Source organism: Hyperoodon ampullatus, assembly GCF_949752795.1.
Source record: "Hyperoodon ampullatus genome assembly, chromosome: 19".
In the NCBI taxonomy this organism is placed as follows: Eukaryota; Metazoa; Chordata; class Mammalia; order Artiodactyla; family Ziphiidae; genus Hyperoodon; species Hyperoodon ampullatus.
This window is the reverse complement of record NC_136932.1, coordinates 13,527,244-13,547,169: the sequence shown is the minus strand read 5'-3', so window position 1 is coordinate 13,547,169 and position 19,926 is coordinate 13,527,244. Positions and strand designations below refer to the sequence as shown.

Genomic DNA, 19,926 nt, shown 5'->3' with positions numbered 1-19,926 from the left:
TGTGAACCCGTCACAGCCTGCCTGTCTGTATCCATGGCCTCCTCCCCTCTTTGTGCATCCTGTCTTCAGCCTCGCTGCTGTCCCCCTCTCTTCAGACTCCCCCTGACCTTTCCGGTGTAGCTGGAAGCCATGTCCTTTGTCACAGCCTGTCCTCAGCTCTCTGGTGGGAGGGGGCGAGCAGAGCAGTGGTCTGTGTCCCTCTACCAGGCTGAGCCCTGGAGCCATCATGCATGGTTCTGTGTCCTTGGTAAGTTCCTAAGACGACACGTGTGGAAGCAAATACCTGATTTCTTAGGGTGATCTTAAATTTCACAGAGTCAATGAGTCCATTTTTCCATGGAAAATGCTGAAGTTCTCTTACTTTTAAAATTTGTTTTCCTTGAATTAAGAGTCGGTTATTGAAACACAGTGTGATGTACGTTTTCCCATAGACTGATAGGAACAACCTTTTCTCGTCCACAGTGCTGCGAACTCCTGTCCATCCAGCCCCCGGGGAGCAGGGTCTTCAGGGTACAAAATGGGCCGTGTGATACCATCTGACCTCAATTTAATGGCCGACAACTCACAGCCAGAAAATGAGAAGGAAGCTTCAGGTGGAGACAGCCCAAAGGTAAATGTTTTATAGCCTCGAAACAGAACCCAGGGCCTGTTGGGGAGCCAGCTGTCCTCACTGCATTGCCTGCATGTCAAGGAACATCCCCCCCAGGGCCTTTTGAGAAGTGCACGTCTGCGCGGATGTTGGGTCATTGCTGAGCATGTTCTCAGTGCGGGGCACTAGAGATGCATTCTTTTGGTCATTCAGCACTGGGCCCTCCTTGGTGGCAGCTATGGGCCCGGGTGCTGAGAGCTTGAACCCTTGGTCCTCACAAGGTCACTGCCTGGTGTCCTAGGAGACCACTCTTGGGATTTAGTTCTCCTTTCCCAGATGCTGAAGGTTGCACACACACATGTCTGAATGTACATGTGAACACATACGCACACAAACACACACTTTAGAGAGGACACATCAGTCCCCCATTTGGATGGTAGTTATTATTATTTTTTAAAATTTATTTGGCTGCATTGGATCTTAATTGTGGCATGCAGGCTCTTCGTTGCGGTGCGTGGGCTTCTCTCTAGTTGTGGAGCACAGGCTGCGGGGTGCTCAGTCTCAATAGTTGGGGCATGCGCGGGCTCAGTAGTTGTGGTGCTTTGGCTCAGTAGTTGCAGCACACGGGCTTAGTTGCTCTGCGGCATGTGGGATCTTAGTTCCCTGACCAGGGATCAAACCCACATGCCCTGCATTGGAAGGCAGATTCTTAACCTCTGGACCACCAGGGAAGTCCCTGGATGGTAATTATTGATGGCCCACAGTAGGACCCTGCCTATTTCTATTCTTTGACCCAGTAATACCCCTTCTAGGACTTCATTTAAGGGAAATGGACAAAAATCTCAAAACAAAAGTTCATATAAAACAGAAAATTGAAAGCAACCTAAATGCCCCTAACTGAGGGAAGAATGATTAAGTAAGGGGATATTATGTGACATAGTTACTGATATGGAAGTGCTCTTGATATAATGCTACGTGAAAAAATAAAATAAAACCAGGCATAGTGTTACTTTATGTATTTATAAAATGTGGTATATTCGTGTCATAGGACACGTCATAGCCATGGGAATGGATAAGCCGTGGCTGGGCACTGTCTCTCCACAGCAGCCAGGAGCCTCTTGCACAGGGTGCTGGGCGGGGGCAGACACAGAGGGGCACCCTCTGTTGGTTCCATTTTTGTCCATAGTCCATTTGCCTGTTTAAAACCAGGCAAAACTAAATTGTTTCAAGATGCATTCTTAGATGCTAAGACTTAAGTCACAGTAAGGTTATGATTAGTATAAAATGTCAGGAATAGTGGTGGCCTCTCTGGGAGGCAGAGGGGGCGTGAGGAAGCTACTGATACGTGGGCTGTGTTCTCTCTTGACCTAGTGTTGGTCATACTGTTGTTCATTTTACAAAATTTTGTTTTTACCTGATATGGATGTATTATGGACTTTCCTGTCTGTATTATGTTTTTCAGTATAAAAAAGCTTTTTTAAAAAATTGAAATGTATAGAAGAAAGATAACAAGGAAACACAGCAGCATAGGCACAGTGAGGAAGGCTTTGTACTCTCACCTTGTGTGGACTCCAGCTCAGCCATTCCACCGTCCCTTTCCTGTAACTCAGCGTGAGCTCCCTCAGGGGACAGACAGGGCAGAGCCTGGTCCAAGTGCTCAGGAAATATCAGCTATTTAAAAGTGGGGTGCTGGGGACTTCCCTGGTGGTGCAGTGGTTAAGAATCAGCCTACCAGTGCAGGGGACACGGGTTCGAGCCCTGGTCCAGGAAGATCCCACATGCCGCGGAGCAAATAAGCCTGTGAGCCACAACTACTGAGCCTGCCCTCTAGAGCCCGCGAACCACAGCTGCTGAGCCCGAGTGCCAGAACTACTGAAGCCCGCGCGCCTAGAGCCCGTGCTCCACAGCAAAGGGAAGCCACCGCAATGAGAAGCCCGTGCACTGCAACGAAGAGTAACCCCCACTCGCCGCAACTAGAGAGAGCCTGTGCGCAGCAGCAAAGACCCAATGCAGCCATTAATAAATAAATTAATGAATGAGTGAATGAGTGAATGGATGGATGGGGTGCTAACGGACTTCCCTGGTGATCCTGTGGCTCAGACTCCCAATTCAGGGGGCCCGGCTTCAATCCCTGGTCAGGGGACTAGATCCCACATGAACTTAAAAGAGATCCCACATGCCGCAACTAATGAAAGATCCTGCATGACGCAGCTAATGATCCCGCACGTCACAACGAAGATCCCGCAGGCCACACCCACATGCCACAATTAAGGCCTGGTGCAGCCAAATAAATAAATATTTTAAAAAATAAAAAATGGGGCTTCCCTGGTGGCGCAGTGGTTGAGAGTCCGCCTGCCGATGCAGGGGACACGGGTTAGTGCCCTGGTCCGGGAAGATCCCACATGCCACAGAGCGGCTGGGCCTGTGAGCCATGGCCGCTGAGCCTGTGCATCCGGAGCCTGTGCTCCGCAACGGGAGAGGCCACAGCAGTGAGAGGCCCGCGTGCTGCAAAAAAAAAAAAAAAAAGTAAATAAAAGTGGGGTGCTGGGATAACAGGTGGTTCAGTCTTCCAGTGCAGAGCACATGCCCACGGCCAGCTGTCAGGACTAAAGTTAGCCTGTACAGGTGAAGCCTGCATTCCGTTCTTTGGCACTTCACTTTCCTTCCTCACCCATCCTACAGTCCTCTGCTTGTCTGCCTATTTGTATTTATCTCTAAACAGTATCTAAATTGTTCATTTCTAAACCTCATGTAAGGAGTGTCATCTTGAATGTGTTCTTTTGCAGCTTACTGTTTACATTCAGCGTTACGTTTTGTGGTTTCTCTGTTGATATGTGTATTTCCCAGTTCACAGCCAGAGGTGCACCGTCTCCCCAGTGGCCTTGTGCATGTGTATGGGGTTCTGAGTTGTCACAATGGCAAAGAGCCACTGGTGGCCTTGAGTGTGCTGGGACCAGGAACGCCAACATCCTGCGGTGTGCATGGCAGCCCTGCACACCTGAACAATGCCTGCCCGAGTGCCTTGGACCCTGGTGTGGGAACCCTGTGTCTGGCTCCTGGTGCTCTCCTCTGTGTGGGGTTTTCTTACAGGAGGAGCCTCTTGATGGACACTAGTTTCTGAGTGGTCCTCACTCCGGCGCTGGGGTGTTCAGCATTCTTGCCCCATCTCCTTGTGTGTATGAGGACCCCCACAGGGGCCTGAGAGAGGGTGGCTCACTCCACCCTTTGCCACCACTGTCCTGGCCCAGCTCTTCACTTGACTGCTAGAGCCACGTGATGGGCCTCTGGCATGGCTTAGTGTGCATGCTGTGGACCCTGCTGAGGTGAGGCAGCTTTTCTCATTTTCTTATTATTTTCATTTTTACCATTTGGACTTTTTCCTTATGTGGTTTTAATGTTCTTTTTTATGCTGCTCTACATGCATCCATTTGCTTCCTCCCAATTTTCCAGATGCTTTCCCATCATATTATATTACTTTTTTTCTTCCCCCTGCCACGTGGCTTGGGGGATTTTAGTTCCCTGACCACAGATCAAACCTGGGCCCTCAGCAGTGAGAGCGCTGTGTCTTAACCACTGGACTGCCAGGGAGTTCCCCCCATCATATTAGATTACTTCTGTAGGAAGGAAAACTAAGCATTATCATAGGAATGCTCAAAAATGTCAAGAATCCTGAATTTTAGTAAAAATTTTGATAACTTCAATACTTTTTTTTTTTTAACTTAAACACAGGATGATTCAAAGCCACCTTATTCCTATGCACAATTAATCGTACAAGCAATTACGATGGCTCCTGATAAACAACTCACCCTAAATGGAATTTATACGCACATCACGAAAAACTATCCCTACTACAGGACTGCGGACAAGGGCTGGCAGGTAAATCCATTTCAGTTGTTATTAGATGTTTCTGTTACATGTCTCGTAGATGCTGGTTGGCAAATGAGAAGAGAACTGAGCTGCTATGTATGTAGCTGGGGCACAGGTAGACTGAGACGAGTGAGGGTCTCTTGGGCCGAGGAAGGAAGAGGCCTGCTGTCGCCACGCTCTCTCTGACCTCCTTAGCGCAGAGCGGGAGGAATAGTGGTTCTAGAAGAAATCTCAGCACTGTTTCTTACTGTTACGGTCTCCATGGATGGGAAAGGTGTGGATCGTTTGAGATGTTTCTCTTGGACCAGTGCAGTTCATGTGTCTAAGGTGAGGGAGAGTTAAAAATCCTGTCCATCCATTTACTTTGGCATTCTTCTGTCTTCCTTAGCTATACGTCTGCTGACATACGTAGCTTTTTGAAGTTTGCACAGAGATGGTTTTCAAACTGTTTTACTGAGGAACCCTTTCTTCAAAAGATACCTCCTCCAGTTGGCCAGTATACAAAACAGATGAACACAGCGCTGCCCTGTTTCAGTTGTCCACCTGTACTTCCAGCCTATTCCTAGGCTGTCTGTGAATCCAGGCCTCCTCAGAGGACACTTTGAAATTGGTGCATAGTATTTCCGTTGTTTAGCTTTTTAATTTAGTTTAATTTTTAAACCTCTACATTGTGTATGTTTTTCCTTGTTCTGCGTGTCTGTGTTATGTGTGGCCATTTACTAGGTGTTTAGTAGGACCTCACTAATTCAGACAGTATGGGAAAGGGTAAGTTTGAAGTATGAAACAGTAAAAGCATCACAAAAGAGAGAAGAAACATACATTTACATATTTTGAATTTATTAAGTAACCAGGAATGGCTACAGAATTCCTTTGAGGCTTAATGAGTAAATGATCCTTGGAAAAATGCATCTGTTGAACCATAACCATAATCAAGTGATGTGGGCGGGGTTGTGGGGGTAAGCCATTCTGTTTAACGGAGGGTAAAGACTTTTCTTCTACCTGCAGATGTATAAACATGTTTTAATAAAAATAGTGTTCCAGCCAAATCCTGGCTACTTCCTCTGTAAGGGGTCTTTAGTCATGTAAAGACTAAAGGTACAAAATGAGACCTAGCCTATCCTCCTGGCTTGGAGCATCTGTGCCCTGCCCGCCTTCCTGTTCACAGCAAGGTGGCATTTCTTAGTTGGCCATGAGGGAAACAGTGGCTCGGGAGAACACTTCCGTATCCAGCTACCTGGCAGTTATCTTACGATGATGAACAATTAGGTCCCAGCAGTACTTACCGTATTTTACTCTGTAACAGTGAACTTGTGCTTCAAAGAAAATGAAAAACAAAAGAAGCAGAAGCAGACGACAGTCTATATCCATGTCCATGTCACACAGCTCCCTGGGCACAGGCAGGTGAGGTCTGTCACAGAGTGTCCTGTCCAGGAGCTGTGTGTAGAATTCTGATGATTTGAAATGCCAGTGAGCTGGGTTGTAATGGGAGTGAGTGTTTCTGAAAAGCCTGGCCAGACTTTCAGTGGTGTGTTTCCCTTCTGGTCGTATTTCCCTGTGCTTTGTAGCATCCATTTACGGGAGAACTGATTCCGTGCATCACAGGGTTTTCTTGCTAAAGAAGACTGAAGGCTGAAGGGCGACCTCCTCCTGGCCTCGGGGTCCTGGGGAGTGAGTCAGTCAGGAGGGGCCGTGATCACAGAGAGGCGAGGCCTGCGGAGGTGACCCCTAAGTACACTGATTGCTGCTGGCTCCTGAAGTGGCTTCACAGCCCACTTAGAGCTGAGAGTCATAAACACCCTCTTTACTGAACTGTCATTAACACTTGTTTTTATTGAAACATCTTCTTTTCTGTCCAGATAAAGGTTCGTAAGGGTGACTGCGCCTCTTGCCTGTGTAAGGCTGTTCCTGGGACATTTCACACCTCCTGCTCCAGCTATTTTAGCGAGAAAGGGCTTTCTTGCTCCAGCCCTCCTTTAATTCATGGATATGCACTCAAATTCCTGTCCTCAGCAGTCCTTGCTCTCCCCAGCATGCCCGCATGTGTCCTTTTCTGTCATGGGACTCTGAGCTGCCCATCCTGAGGGACTGCACTTACAGACTCTACGCGGAAGGCTCATTCCCATTCCCTCTCTCCTGGCTGAAAACAAAAAGCCTTCTGTTTTGCAACCTTGTTTCATCAAAGACCCATATCCTTTTTCTTTTGAGAAAAAAAACAACAGCTGTCAACCAAAACAGCCCATTTTTCAAGTGTGGATTTGCAGACTGCACCCTGCCCTCCCCAGTGGGGCAGGGGAGATGGCAGTGCCGTGCGTCTCAGAGCTCAGGTCCCGGTGCTTGAGCCCCTGCTCTGCCTCGGTTCCTAAGATGACGCCTGTGGACACTTCCCACCATGCCGGTTCTGAGCACTTAATGGAAATCCATGGCTCCTTTCAGACTGGCTTTTGGTATTTTGCAGTCTACCCATGCCAAAAGCTTTTTTTTTTTTTTTTTTTTTTTGGCACGCGGGCCTCTCACTGCTGTGGCCTCCCGCTGCGGAGCACAGGCTCCGGACGCACAGGCTCAGCGGCCATGGCTCACGGGCCCAGCCGCTCCGCGGCACGCGGGATCCTCCCGGACCGGGGCACGAACCCGCGTCCCCTGCACCGGCAGACGGACTCCCAACCACTGCGCCACCAGGGAAGCCCCCAAAAGCTTTTTGACTAATCCGGAGCAAATCTGAGGATAAAGCAAGATGGTCTGAGTAACACTAGCTGGAAAGATGGCATATCTCTTTTGGTTGCATACTTATGCCAAAATGTTTTACTTTGTTATGACTTATAATTTTACCCCGCTCAGAATTGAGGTATTTGTTGTGACTGAAAAGTTTGAGAATTCTGGAGCTCTTGGCCTCTGAAAGGACCAGAGCTGGTTTCTGAAAGTAGAGGGAGTGACTTGTGCTCACGCGCACCGTGCACACTGGACTCTCCTCTGGAAGGTCCTTCCCTTAAATTTCTTTACAAGTCCTTACTGTGCTGAATACACACTGGCAAATGCTCAGTGCTGAGTGGGACTGACAGACACACACTGCCCACGAGAAGTGCAGGTTATGGGCAGGGAGGCTGGAGGCGCTCAGGGAGGACAGCACAGAGCAGGCGCGAGGGGGCAGCTCCGCGCCTTCCCCTCTGTCAGCTGGGTTCTGGGAAGCAGCCCCTACTGGGGAGAATGTGGGGGAAAGAGAATGTGCACAGTATTGCAGATCCTTTTCTTCGTATTTAGTTTTAAATAATAACCTGCCTTCTCTCTGAATACTTTAAAATAATTTGAGTCACTGGAATTGAATCAGTGTGGTTTAAATGTATATAGCTTGGTTTGATCAAATTACAAAGGCCTTAAATTACCTTAGAAATACAATTATTTATTCTGTCTGTTTATACATTAAATATCTCTTATTACCTCTTCGTGTTTTCTAGAGTCTTGTTGGCTGGAGAATCACAGGTGACCAGTAATTGGGCTCATTTGTCTGTGAGATTGTTGTCAGAGCGCAGAGGACGTTAGACCCTCTTTTGATGGTGCAGACTGGGTTCTGTTACATTTTCAGAACAGAAAATAGCAACTCCCTGACCTAAGGACTTAACTGTACAGTTTGTCCGTGGTGTGAGGGTTAACGGAACAGCTGTATTGCTGATCCTGGTCCTGACCTTTGTCAGTGGGTAGAAATCCTAGTGCCCAGTCCCCTGAAGTAGCACTTCTGCCTCCAGATTCCCACTGTGCTAACCTCCCTTTCTCCCCCTAACAACATGCATGTGAACCTCCTCCACCTCAGTCAGTGCAGTTCCAGCCTTCACTTGAGGCTCGGCACCTCCCTTGTCACATGTCACCCAGCACTGTGGCTTAGTGGTCACTTCTGAGCTCCCATCTGGGTGCTGGCCTCCCACGGTGCAGTCAGGAACTCTGGACCCTCACCCACAGTACACAGTGAGAGTGTCCTCCAGTGTCATGATCTGGGCTGGCTCTTCTCAGTCTTTTTTCTTAGAATCTGCCTTCTACTCCACACTCTAAAGGTCTGAATGCAGATGGAGAAGAATTGCCTTCTCTGTCTTGATGGGGGCACCAATAACATATTCGATTTTCTGGAGGGGTTGGTAGGTGTGGGTTGGTTATCAGCCAAACCCTATGATAAAACGTCATAGCAGGTATCTGTGGTTATGCATATATTCTAAATCTAATATACTACATCTACTTACAAACAATCTCACAAATCACAGACATAGCTTAGCCTGTCCCTTCATGTTGCCAATGAGGTGACTGACATCCACAAGCATTGGTGGTTCGTCATGGCCTGTGACTGGTCTGGTTCTTGAATAGTCCCTTAGATTGGCTGTAAGGTAGTATTTGACATGTTTTGATTTCTGAGCCACCTCTGGGAATTCAGAATTTCAGGTCGTGACTAGCAGTTCTATTAGAAAGTTAGTTGGAGAACTTAGAAATGATTTTTGGATAGCCAGAATTTTAGTTTGGGTTGAAACTTTAATAGTTTAATTTATTAATTTTAAATTTAAGCATTAATGTAAATGCCGAAAGGATCTGAATGCAGGGCTTCCATCCAGCTTTTCCTGACCTTTCGTAAGTCTCAGATTTCGGTGCATCAGGGAGCTGTCCTCAAATCACGTGTAAACTGTGAGCTGAGCTTTTTGTAATAGAAAGAAGAATGGACTTAGGAATTGAGAAAAATTTTCTCAGTGTGCCTCACAATATTATTTTGAGAATCAAAGTATATAGAAGTTCTTTTACGGGAAGATGGTGTCAATAATATTTCTCAAACTTTGGCTCATTTTTTCTCCTTTGCTGGTTTGCCAAATACCTTATGCTATATTTATTCATTTTAAAGGCTGTGACGGTTTCTATAAGCTAATTTTGTGCTTAAAAAAGTATTTTAAAGGAATAGTGGATCTCAGTGCTGTCCTTCTCCAAACAGGGAGAGGTCACAGTGATAGCCCTTGATTTCCTACCTGGTAAAAAGGTGGAAGTTGATGTCTTTCCTGTTGGAAATAGCCTCTTTCCGTGTGGTATAGATTTCTCACCCCTTCCCCGTTCCCCAGTTCCCTTCCTTGCCTCCTGTGCCCATCCTGCCATGCTGTTCACAGTGCCCCGTGTCCTTGTGTCTTTTCCTCTGTAGAAGCCACGTCGCAGCCTCTTGAGTAGTCATACCCCGCAGCTCCTCCTTCACTTTGGGGAGGGCCGGTTCCTTCCAGCACAGAGCTGCAGGACCTTTGCAGGGCACTAAAACTGGGGCACATTTTTATTTCTCAGCAAAGAAATATATGAATTCTACGTATTTTTTTATGTTTCATAGAATTCAATTCGCCACAATCTCTCTCTGAATCGTTATTTCATCAAAGTACCACGTTCCCAGGAAGAACCAGGCAAAGGCTCATTCTGGAGGATAGATCCTGCCTCTGAAAGCAAATTAATAGAGCAGGCTTTTAGGAAAAGACGGCCTAGGGGCGTGCCTTGCTTTAGAACCCCTCTGGGACCGCTCTCGTCTAGGTAAGGAAAAAAGACAAAACAAAAAGACCTCATTTAATGGTCAGTAAATTTACCTTTGATGTATTGGTAAATTTTCCTTTTGAAAATGAAGGAATTACCAAATGCATTATGATTAAATGTTGGGTTGGGGATTTGGAAAAAAAAAAGTGTTGGATGCCACCCATTGTATTTTTGTTTCTAGTGGTCTGAAACAATTCAGATTATAAAGTTTTACTTAAATTTTATTCCTGTGTAACACTGTTGCTTTGTTGAATGCATATTGTCAATATGATGAGTCGGCAATATCATGATGCCCCGTTGATGAATAATGTTTTTTCCTTTTTCTTGGATGTGAAAAGCTCTTTAAAGCTACATCTTAGCTGCTTAAACTCAAGATTGGTTTATACAGTGTTAACTGCCTGATTTTAAAATCCATATTTTTAGCTCCATTAGTAGATTTCTGTTTTTAAACAAAAAAAGAAATGACTGTAACGTTAAGTCTTGAGCCCCAGCCGGCTCGCACGCTGCTGGCTCCTGCTGCCTGGCTGTGGATGGGAGCTGCTTAGAGAAGCAACCAGTCCCGCCCCATGCTGTGCGGCCTGTGCTGGGTGTGGAGCAGCGGCGCCCTGCATACAGTGGCTCTGTCACAGCCATGCCAGCCTCGCTGAGTGTCCGTCTCAGGTCACAGGCATCACATCTAAAGTAAGACTTATGGAACTGTAGTTGGTTGGCAGAAGACAAATGACACCTTTGTTTTTGCAAAATACGCCTATTAAAACAAGGCAGCTTTATGAGTGCTTTACCTGTAAAAATCCACTGTCTTCTTTTTGGTCATACAGAAGCGCCCCAGCCTCTCCCAATCATGCTGGAGTGCTGTCTGCTCACTCCAGTGGCGCCCAGACCCCTGAGAGCCTGTCGAGGGAAGGTTCACCGGCCCCTCTGGAGCCCGAGCCTGGTGCCTCACAGCCCAAACTCGCTGTCATCCAGGAGGCACGGTTTGCCCAGAGTGCACCAGGTGAGATGTGCAGAGGGCAAGTGTGGTGGGAGAGGGGTGGGTCAGATGAGCATGTGAGCCAGTCTCATCAGAGAAGAAATAGCGAGAGGCCTGGGATCCCTTGCACCTCGTGCCTGATATTTTCTGCATAGTACCTGAATGTTATTTTATAGGCTCTGAAAAATTAATTGCACTGCGTTTAAAAAGGAAAAAATCAGTCAACATTCTTTTATGACTCTGTAGGTGCCTGAAAAATTTTAGAATTAACCTGTTTCTTAGTTGCTTCATCATTCAAAAATCTATGAAAAAGATTCCCCTCGTAAAGAAATAACATAAATTAGATGAAGCAGACATTAGCAGCAAAAAAAAAATGTCTTTTTAATGAATAGGTGAGCATTTCTCAGTGTACTTACAAAGTCGCAATGTAGAATAAACATATGTGCCCTGGGGAATTAAAAAAAAAAAAAAGTAGTGTGAAAATGTGTCCAGAGTAATTCTGTTATGGTTCCTAGTTGGTTGGCAGAGTGTGCATTTTGGTATATTGGAATTCCTGGCTGTGCTGGCACCACCCCCTGCCAGCCCCCATTCCTGTTGCTGGAGCCCAAACGCCCAAATCAGGAAGAACAGAGGCTGGCAGAGCTGCTGGCTGCCAGCGCCGTCTCCACACTTCCTGCGCCTCTGCACCCATCGTGAGATGGAGACTTTGATCTTCGGGAACGTGGCCCCCTCCTTCAGGCTTCATTGGGCAGCTTCTTCCCATATCTTGTGTTGAGGTTTTCTTTTTCATGATGAGAGAACTGTGGGAAGAGGTGTTGTAAGAAATCTGAACAGGCAGTTCCCGGGCGGTCCAGTGGTTAAGACTCCGTGCTTCCACTGCAGGGGGCCCGGGTTCGATCCCTGGTCTGGGAGTACCGCGTACCGCGTGGTGCGGCCAAAAACAAAGAAAAGAAATCTGAACAAAGCAGAGATTGCCTTTTTAGCAGTTAGATACACGTTAAATATCCCCATTAAATATGTCATTTCTTTCATCATGAATGACTTTATTATTACCAGGCGAAAGGGGCCATGTCCTGTTTTCTTAAATCAGTCTGCATGTTGCTAGTGAGGGGGTCGTAGTTAGTTGGTTTGGGATGTATGAGCCTCACCTCCACTCCCGTCCTTGGTAGGCTCACCTCTGTCTAGTCAGCCCGTCTTAATCGCCGTGCAGCGACCACTGCCACCGACGATCAAGCCTGTTACCTACACTGTCGCCGCCCCTGTGACCACCTCGACCTCCCAGCAGCCCGTCGTGCAGACGGTTCACGTCGTCCACCAGATCCCAGCGGTGTCTGTCACCAGCGTGGCCGGACTGGCCCCGGCAAACACGTACACCGTCGCAGGGCAGGCCGTGGTCACTCAGGCGGCCGTGCTGGCCCCCCCTAAGGCAGAGCCACAAGAGAATGGAGACCACAGAGAAGTAAAAGGTGAGCAGCGGAAGCAGTCACTTCGGGCAGCTTTTCAAGCTCTTAGAAACCCGCCAGCCTCGTTCATCCTGACCCCCTTGCTAACATGTTATGTAACGTTGTGCTGGAGCAAGGCTGCTCGCCGCCTGGTTTGTTGTGCTTCAAACTAGTGAGATTTCTGTAAGCTACCCGGTAATATTAGTTGGTGTCATTTTTTCTCTTTTCCTTTTCTTTGAATTTAGTGAAAGTAGAACCTATTCCTGCGATTAGCCATGCCACACTAGGTGCCGCTGGCCGGATCATTCAGACGTCACAGACCACCCCTGTCCAGACGGTCACCATAGTGCAGCAGGCACCTCTAGGTCAGCACCAGCTTCCAATAAAAACTGTAACACAAAACGGGACTCACGTGGTGCCAATCCCCGCCGCCATCCACGGCCAGGTGAATAATGGTAAGCAGTGTCCTCCGTGGGTTACTGGGTGCTAACAACTTGAGCAAAGGTCCTCTGCTGTCCTTTTATGAAGCGTGGTGGTCAAGGTTTTCATTCTGACTGTTACAATTTTAATTTTTTTGTCTGAAGAAATGTTTGCATTTCTAAACTATAGGAAACTGAATAGTGCTATAGGATACCGGGGAATTGGCTGTGGGAATTGGCTCCCATGTGATTCCCATTGGAGGAGCCATCTGAAGAGAGAAGCATTTCTAAATATAGTAAGTCCCCTACATATGAACAAGTTCCATTCCAAGAGCGTGTTCTTAAGTCCAATTTGCTCGTAAGTCCAACAGAGTTAGCCTGGGTACCCAACTAACACAATTGGCTGTATAGTATTGTACTGTAATAGGTTTATAATAACTTTTCATACATATAATACATAAAAAACAAGCAAACGCAAAAAATAAAACATTTTTAATCTTACAGCACAGTACCTTGAAAAGTACAGTAGTACAGTACAACAGCTGGCATACAGGGGCTGGCATGGAGTGAACAGGCAAGAAACTTTACTGACTGGAGGAGGGAGAGGAGGTGGGAGGCGGTAGAGCTGAAGGATCAATAGCAACAGGAGACGGAGGGCAGGCTGCAATTTCACCCACGCCTGACGTTTATGGAATGCACACTTGCATCTAGAAAGTTTGCAACTTGAAGGTTTGTATGTAGGGGACTTCCTTATCTAGAGAGATGAAAATACTCCCACCTTTTGTAGACATCTGTGTGTGGCCTAGAAGCAACCTGGGGGCTGTCCCAGCTGATCTGTCCAATGGTGGTGCCCTCCTCTGGGGCAGGGCTGTGCTTGAGAGTATCTGATGGTGGAAGGGGAGAATGCTGGTCTCCTGTTCTCTTTGCTCTGAAAGCCCTCTGGAGCCCCGTGCACATAGCTCCCACGGATGTTCTGACATGGACGAGCCTCAGGGAGCTTGGCTGTTAAACCAGAGGACAGAGAACCTTCTTCCACCCAGTCCTGTGGAGCAGTGTGAAGGGTAGGAGTCCAGCTGGCTGTTAAGTCAGCTCAGGAGTTTGGGGTCCTTGGAACTGGTGTTCAGACATCTTTGCCGTGAGTCTTCACCCAGGCGTTTGGAGTGCTTGCTGTCCACACACGTGGGCTGTCGTCATTCAACTACAGGACTCCAAGCAGTAGAATCAGAAGCTACTGGCTCAAAGTAGCTCTCTGTGCCCAGAGAAAGTTTCTTGGAAAGAGGGTGGGGAACAGAAGGCTTAATTGTGTTGACCTCTGAATCCTTCCTTAGTGAGCTATTAAGGGACAGAGACCTGGGACAGACACCTCATGTGATTCCGCTTCCCCCTTGCTCCTCCCCTAATTTAATGGACGAACAATATCTGCAACCTTTTCTAGGGAAGACTAACCACTGAGAGATTTTTGTTTTTAAGTAATAGGTAACATGCCACTTGTGGATAAATTGAGAAGTTTGCAACCAGTTGCCCATTTAAAATGCTTTCTTCCTCAAGCCCGGTGTCTCCTAAGTAACTAGGAGTTTTTCAGGCCTTATTCTTCTTTTCTTCATGAATAACTTGGTTGTCACAGGTGGTCCAGATGTGGCAAACCTGGTGGCCCTGTGTGTGGCTGGGAGCAGGTGGTGTCAAGAGGTGGACAGTCTGTTTCTGGTCAGAGCCGTTCTTCCCTGTCTTAAGCCATGGTGTAGGCTGTTGATTCCCAGATACCATGTGCCTTAGAATCACTCAAGGGCTCCCTCCCACAGTCCCCAACTGAGCAGGTCTGGCCTGGGACCCAAGAATGTACATTTCTCACATGTTCCAGACCTTATGAGAACCGCTGTTCAGGTCAGGGCCCTTTTATGGCCACCTGTCTAAGGAGTTTGAGAAACTGTGTATCCCTTTCACATATTTAAATTGGTGTCTAAAATTTTTCTTTATAAATTTAATAAGCAAGGAATTAAATTTTCCACTATTTTTTTTTTTTTTTTTTTGCGGTACGCGGGCCTCTCACTGCTGTGGCCCCTCCCGCTGCGGAGCACAGGCTCCGGACGCACAGGCCCAGCGGCCATGGCTCACGGGCCCAGCCGCTCCGCGGCACGTGGGATCTTCCCGGACCGGGGCACGAACCCGTGTCCCCTGCATCGGCAGGCGGACGCTCAACCACTGCGCCACCAGGGAAGCCCTAAATTTTCCACTATTGAAAATACTGTTGTTTTATTTTAAAATTTTTTTTTAATTTTTATTTTTGGCTGCGCTGCACAGCTTGCAGGATCTTAGTTCCCCAACCAGGATTGAACCTGAGCCCTCAGCAGTGAAAGTGCGGAGTCCTAACCACTGGACCACCAGGGACTTCCCAATACTGATGTTTTAAGATAAAACTTACCTTATCCTCTTCAACGTGCTCCTGGCTCCGAATACCGCTCTGATTTGATGCCCCTTCTCACCCACACATCAGCACACAGACAAGCAGGCTCGCCAGTCCTCGTGGCTCAGTCCCACGTCCCCCACAGGTTTCGTGCTAGTGCCACATACTTTATGCTTAAATGTCATTGACTGAGTACATATTTTCTTTGCAATAATAAAATGGAGAAATATTAAAGATTGAATTGTCTATGACTATAAGGATTCACTTATCAATTGTTATAACGATAGAATTGATCAAAACCAAACTTACAATTCTTTAAAAATTGTATTTGGGAATTCCCTGGCGGTCCAGTGGTTAGGACTCTGCACGCTTTCACTACCACGGACCCGGGTTCAATTCCTGGTCAGGGAACTAAGATCCTGCAAGCCGCATGGCACAGCTAGCTAGCTAGCTAGCTAGCTAGATAGATAGGTAGTAGTAAAGATGCATTTCTCAATATATATATCTGGGCTTTAAAGAAAAGCACACAATTATTGTATGATACTGACGATCACTGCTGGGAACAGTAGGCAAAGTGCTGGGTCAGCCCTGAGAAACCTTGTTCCCACTCAGAAGAAGGAAGGGTAGAAGAAATGCTAAAACTCCTTCCGGTTTTAATCATCTTTTAGTGGGAATTATCTGTTTGTGGGAAATTTTATTGGTTCTCCTTGAATTTAGTCTCCAACTTGTACTTAGAAATCACTTGGTCTAGAAGAGGATTTGCTCTCTAGTCGGTAGTAAGTCAGGTGCACAGTGCCAGTGTTCTCACTCTTCCTTTGTTTTATGCTCCATCTTGACATTTGCATCCCCAAAAGCAGCCCAGTTGAGTGGGTAAGAGAGAGGCTGTTGAGAAAGGGGAGGAGGGAGGAGGTGGCAGGTCAGCTTTTAGAAAGATTCCATGGGCAAGTGGAGACTCTGATGGTGGTTTTTTTTGAAAACTGCTGTTGGGTGTGATGTGGATGCTGTATGACCCAGCTGTGACCTCCCTTACCCTTGGAAGTCACTCTCAAGAAAGGGAAGCAGTGCCTAGTACTAATGAATTTTGAAAATCAGAAGCTTTGGTATTTTAAATTTTTATTATGGAAAATGACAAACTTTCTGAAAATTAATTCACAGCCAGCCTTGTTCCATGTTCCCCACCCGCCCCATCTGCTCCCACCCAGATCCAGACATGTCATTCCCTGTTTTGGCACGCGTCTCTAAAGATAAGGACTCTCTTTTAGTATATAAGCACAATACCACTGTTATAGTTTTAAAAATAAACAATAATTCTTTTAGTTAGTTTCTGGCTGCGTTGGGTCTTCGTTGCTGTGCACGGGCTTTCTCTAGTTGCGGGAGCGGGGGCTACTCTTTGTTGCAGAGCACAGGCTCTAGGCACACGGGCTGCAGTAGCTGTGGCACGCGGGTTTAGCAGTTGTGGCTCGCAGGCTCTAGAGTGCAGGCTCAGTAGTCGTGGCGCACGGGCTTAGTTGATCCGCAACATGTGGGATCTTCCCGGACCTGGGCTCGAACCCATGTCCCCTGTATTGGCAGGCGGATTCTTAACCACTGCACCACCAGGGAAGTCCCGGCAATAATTCTTTTATACCCAGTGTCTCCTTAGGGTTCAAATCATCTGTATTTTTTTTTAATTGTGGTATTCAATAAAATATACATAATATAAAGTTTACCATTTTAAAGTATGTGGTTCAGTGGCATTAAGTACATTCACAGTATTTTGAAGCCACCACCTCTAACTAGTTGAAAAGCATTTTCATCACCCCAAAAGGAAATCTCACAACCATTAAGCAGTTACTCCCCATTCCCCACTTACCTCAGTCCCTGGTAACCACTAATGTACTTTACATCTCTGTGGATTTACCTGTACTGGATATTTCCTGTGAATGGAATCGTATGAATTGTGGCTCTTCTTAGCTGGCCTCTTAGCACAATGTTTTGAGGTTCATCCATGTTGTAGCATGTCTACATCATTCCTTAGCTGAATATGTTTCCATTTTGTTTATTCATTCATCAGTTGATGGGCATTTTGGTTGTTTCCACCTTCTGGCTATTGGGAATATTGCTGCTATGACATTCATATACAAGTATTGGTTTGAGTCCTTGTTTTAATTTCTTTTGGGTGTATACCTAGGAATGAAATTACTGGGTTGTATGGTAATTCTCTGTTAATTTATTGAGTAGCCACCAAACTGTTTTCTTCAGCAGCCACAACAATTTTCCATTCCATCCTCAATGATGTGCAAAGGTTCTGATTTGTCCACATCCTCACTTGGTATTTTCTCCTTTTTTTTTTGATCATGGCCATCTTACTCTTAATTGTGGCTTTGATTTGCATTTTCCCCATGACTAATGGTGTTGAGCATCTTTTCATGTGCTTGTTGGTTATTTGTATAGCATCTCTGAAGAAATGTCTAAATCCTTAGACTTTTTTTCTAAATTGGGTTGTTTGTTGTTGAGTTATAGGAGCTCTTTATATATTCTGGATACTAGGTCCTGATCAGATACAGGTTTCCCCTGCTATCCAAAGTAGAGAGTTCCTGTGAAACCTAACAGATGCACAGAATGAGTCAAGGTAGAGCACAGACACTCAGAGACACAGTTCAGAGCTCTGGCGGCTTGATGCTGAGATGGAGTATGGTTCCTGGGGAGGAGCTTGGCAATGTCACTCACTGCTTGGGGTGCTGCTGCCTCTCTAATGGCTCGCTGCAAAACACATGGTAAACGCTATTTTTGCTTTTTGCCTTTCTCCATAAAAGTGAAAATCCTCTTCAGATTTCTTTCCATTATCAAAAATGGGTACTAATGTAGGTCTTTCATAAAAGTGAAGTGGCATAAAGGGAACTTTTACAAAGGGGGACGTGGGGGGATACCTATATATGATTTGCAGATATTTTCTTCCATTCAGTGGGTTTGTCTTTTCACTTTCTTGATAGTATCTTTAATGCACAAAAGTTTTTAATTTTGATGAAGTCCAGTTTATTTTCCCTTTTGTTTCTTATGCTTTTGGTGTCATATGTAAGAATTCATTGCCACATCTGAGGTCATGAAGACTTACACTTAGACTCCTGTGTTTTCTTCTGCTAAGGGTTTTATAGTTTAGCTCTTATGTTTAGGTCTTTGATGCATTTTGAGTTAATTTTTGTATATAATGTGAGGGCCCGGCTTCATTGTTTTGCATGTGGAGATCCAGTTGTCCCAGCACCACTTGTTGAAGAGACTGTTCTTTCCCCGTTGAATGGTCTTGGCTCCACTGTTGAAAATCTGTTGACCTCAGATGTATGCATTTATTTCTCTCAGTTCTATTTCATTGATTTTCGTGTCTACCCTTATGCCAACACCACACCGTTTTGACTACTGTAGCTGTGTAGGAAGTTTTGAAATCCGGAAGTGTGAGTCCACCATTCTTTTTCAAGAATGTTCTGACTATTCTGTATACCTTACAATTCCATGTGAATTTTAAGATCAGCTTTTCCATTTCTGGGGGAGAAAATGGGATTTTGATAGGGATTGCATTGAATCTGTAGATTACTTTGGGTAGTATTGCCATCTTAATGATATTAAGTTCTCTAATCCTTGAGCATGGAATGTCTTTCCATTTATTTAGGTCTTTGATTTCTTCAACAATGTTTTATAGTTTTCAGTATATAAGTCTTGCAGTGTTTAAGTCTTGGTTAAAATTCTATTTTATTTCTTTTGAATGTTTTTCTAAATGGAATTGTTCTCATAATTTTCTTTTGAAATTGTTCATCGCTACTGTATAGAAATACAACTGATTTTTTTGCATGTTGACCTTGTACCCTGCAAATCTGCTGAATTCAAAAACTAATACTAATTGATTGTATTACTTTTTGTGTGTGTGTGTGGTACACAGGCCTCTCACTGTTGTGGCCTCTCCCGTTGTGGAGCACAGGCTCCGGACGCGCAGGCTCAGCGGCCATGGCTCACGGGCCCAGCCGCTCTGCGGCATGTGGTATCTTCCCGGACCGGGGCACAAACCCACGTCCCCTGCATCGGCAGGCAGACTCTCAACCACTGCGCCACCAGGGAAGCCCTGATTGTATTACTTTTTTTTTTTTTTTTTGCTGTACGCGGGCCTCTCACTGCTGTGGCCTCTCCCGTTGCGGAGCACAGGCTCCGGACACACAGGCTCCACGGCCATGGCTCGCGGGCCCAGCCGCTCCGCGGCATGTGGGATCCTCCGGGATCGGGGCACGAACCCGCGTCCCCTGCACCGGCAGGCGGACTCTCAACCACTGCGCCACCAGGGAAGCCCTGTATTACTTTTTGATTGGGAGGTTTCCTTATGTCGATTTGTTAGGATTTTCTATATATAAAGATTATGTCATCTGCCAGGAGAGAGAGTTTTACCTCCTTTCCCATTTGGATTCCTTTTATTCCCCTTTCCTGCCCAGCTGCCCTGGTAGGACTTCGAATGCAGTGTTGACTAGCAGCGGCAAAGCGGGCATCCTCGTCTTGTTCCTGATTTTGGGGGAAGCATCCAGTCTCTCACCATTGAAGCTGATTTAACTGTGGGTTATCATACATGTTACTATGTTCAGGGCTTTTCCTTTTATTCCTGGTTTGCTGAGTAGTTTTATCATGAAAGGGTGTTGAATTTTGTCACATACTTTTTCTGTGTTAAGATGGTCGTTTCTCCTTTAGTCTATTAAAAG

General features: G+C 46.2%; 1 protein-coding gene across 2 annotated transcripts in view; it reads left to right on the top strand.

Annotated features, from left to right (window-relative positions):
• The window catches only part of FOXK2 (forkhead box K2), a gene marked incomplete at its 5' end in the record, with an annotated part of 68,900 nt that overhangs the window by 44,403 nt on the left and 4,571 nt on the right, over window positions 1-19,926 (top strand). The window contains 6 exons of one of the 2 annotated variants that reach the window (XM_079724794.1): window positions 463-610; window positions 4,319-4,465; window positions 9,789-9,982; window positions 10,801-10,976; window positions 12,122-12,418; window positions 12,640-12,849. In XM_079724794.1, coding sequence (XP_079580920.1) covers window positions 463-610; window positions 4,319-4,465; window positions 9,789-9,982; window positions 10,801-10,976; window positions 12,122-12,418; window positions 12,640-12,849 — 1,172 coding nt within the window. The remainder of the gene's footprint in view (window positions 1-462; window positions 611-4,318; window positions 4,466-9,788; window positions 9,983-10,800; window positions 10,977-12,121; window positions 12,419-12,639; window positions 12,850-19,926) is intronic. The other variant, XM_079724795.1, reaches the window with a different exon arrangement.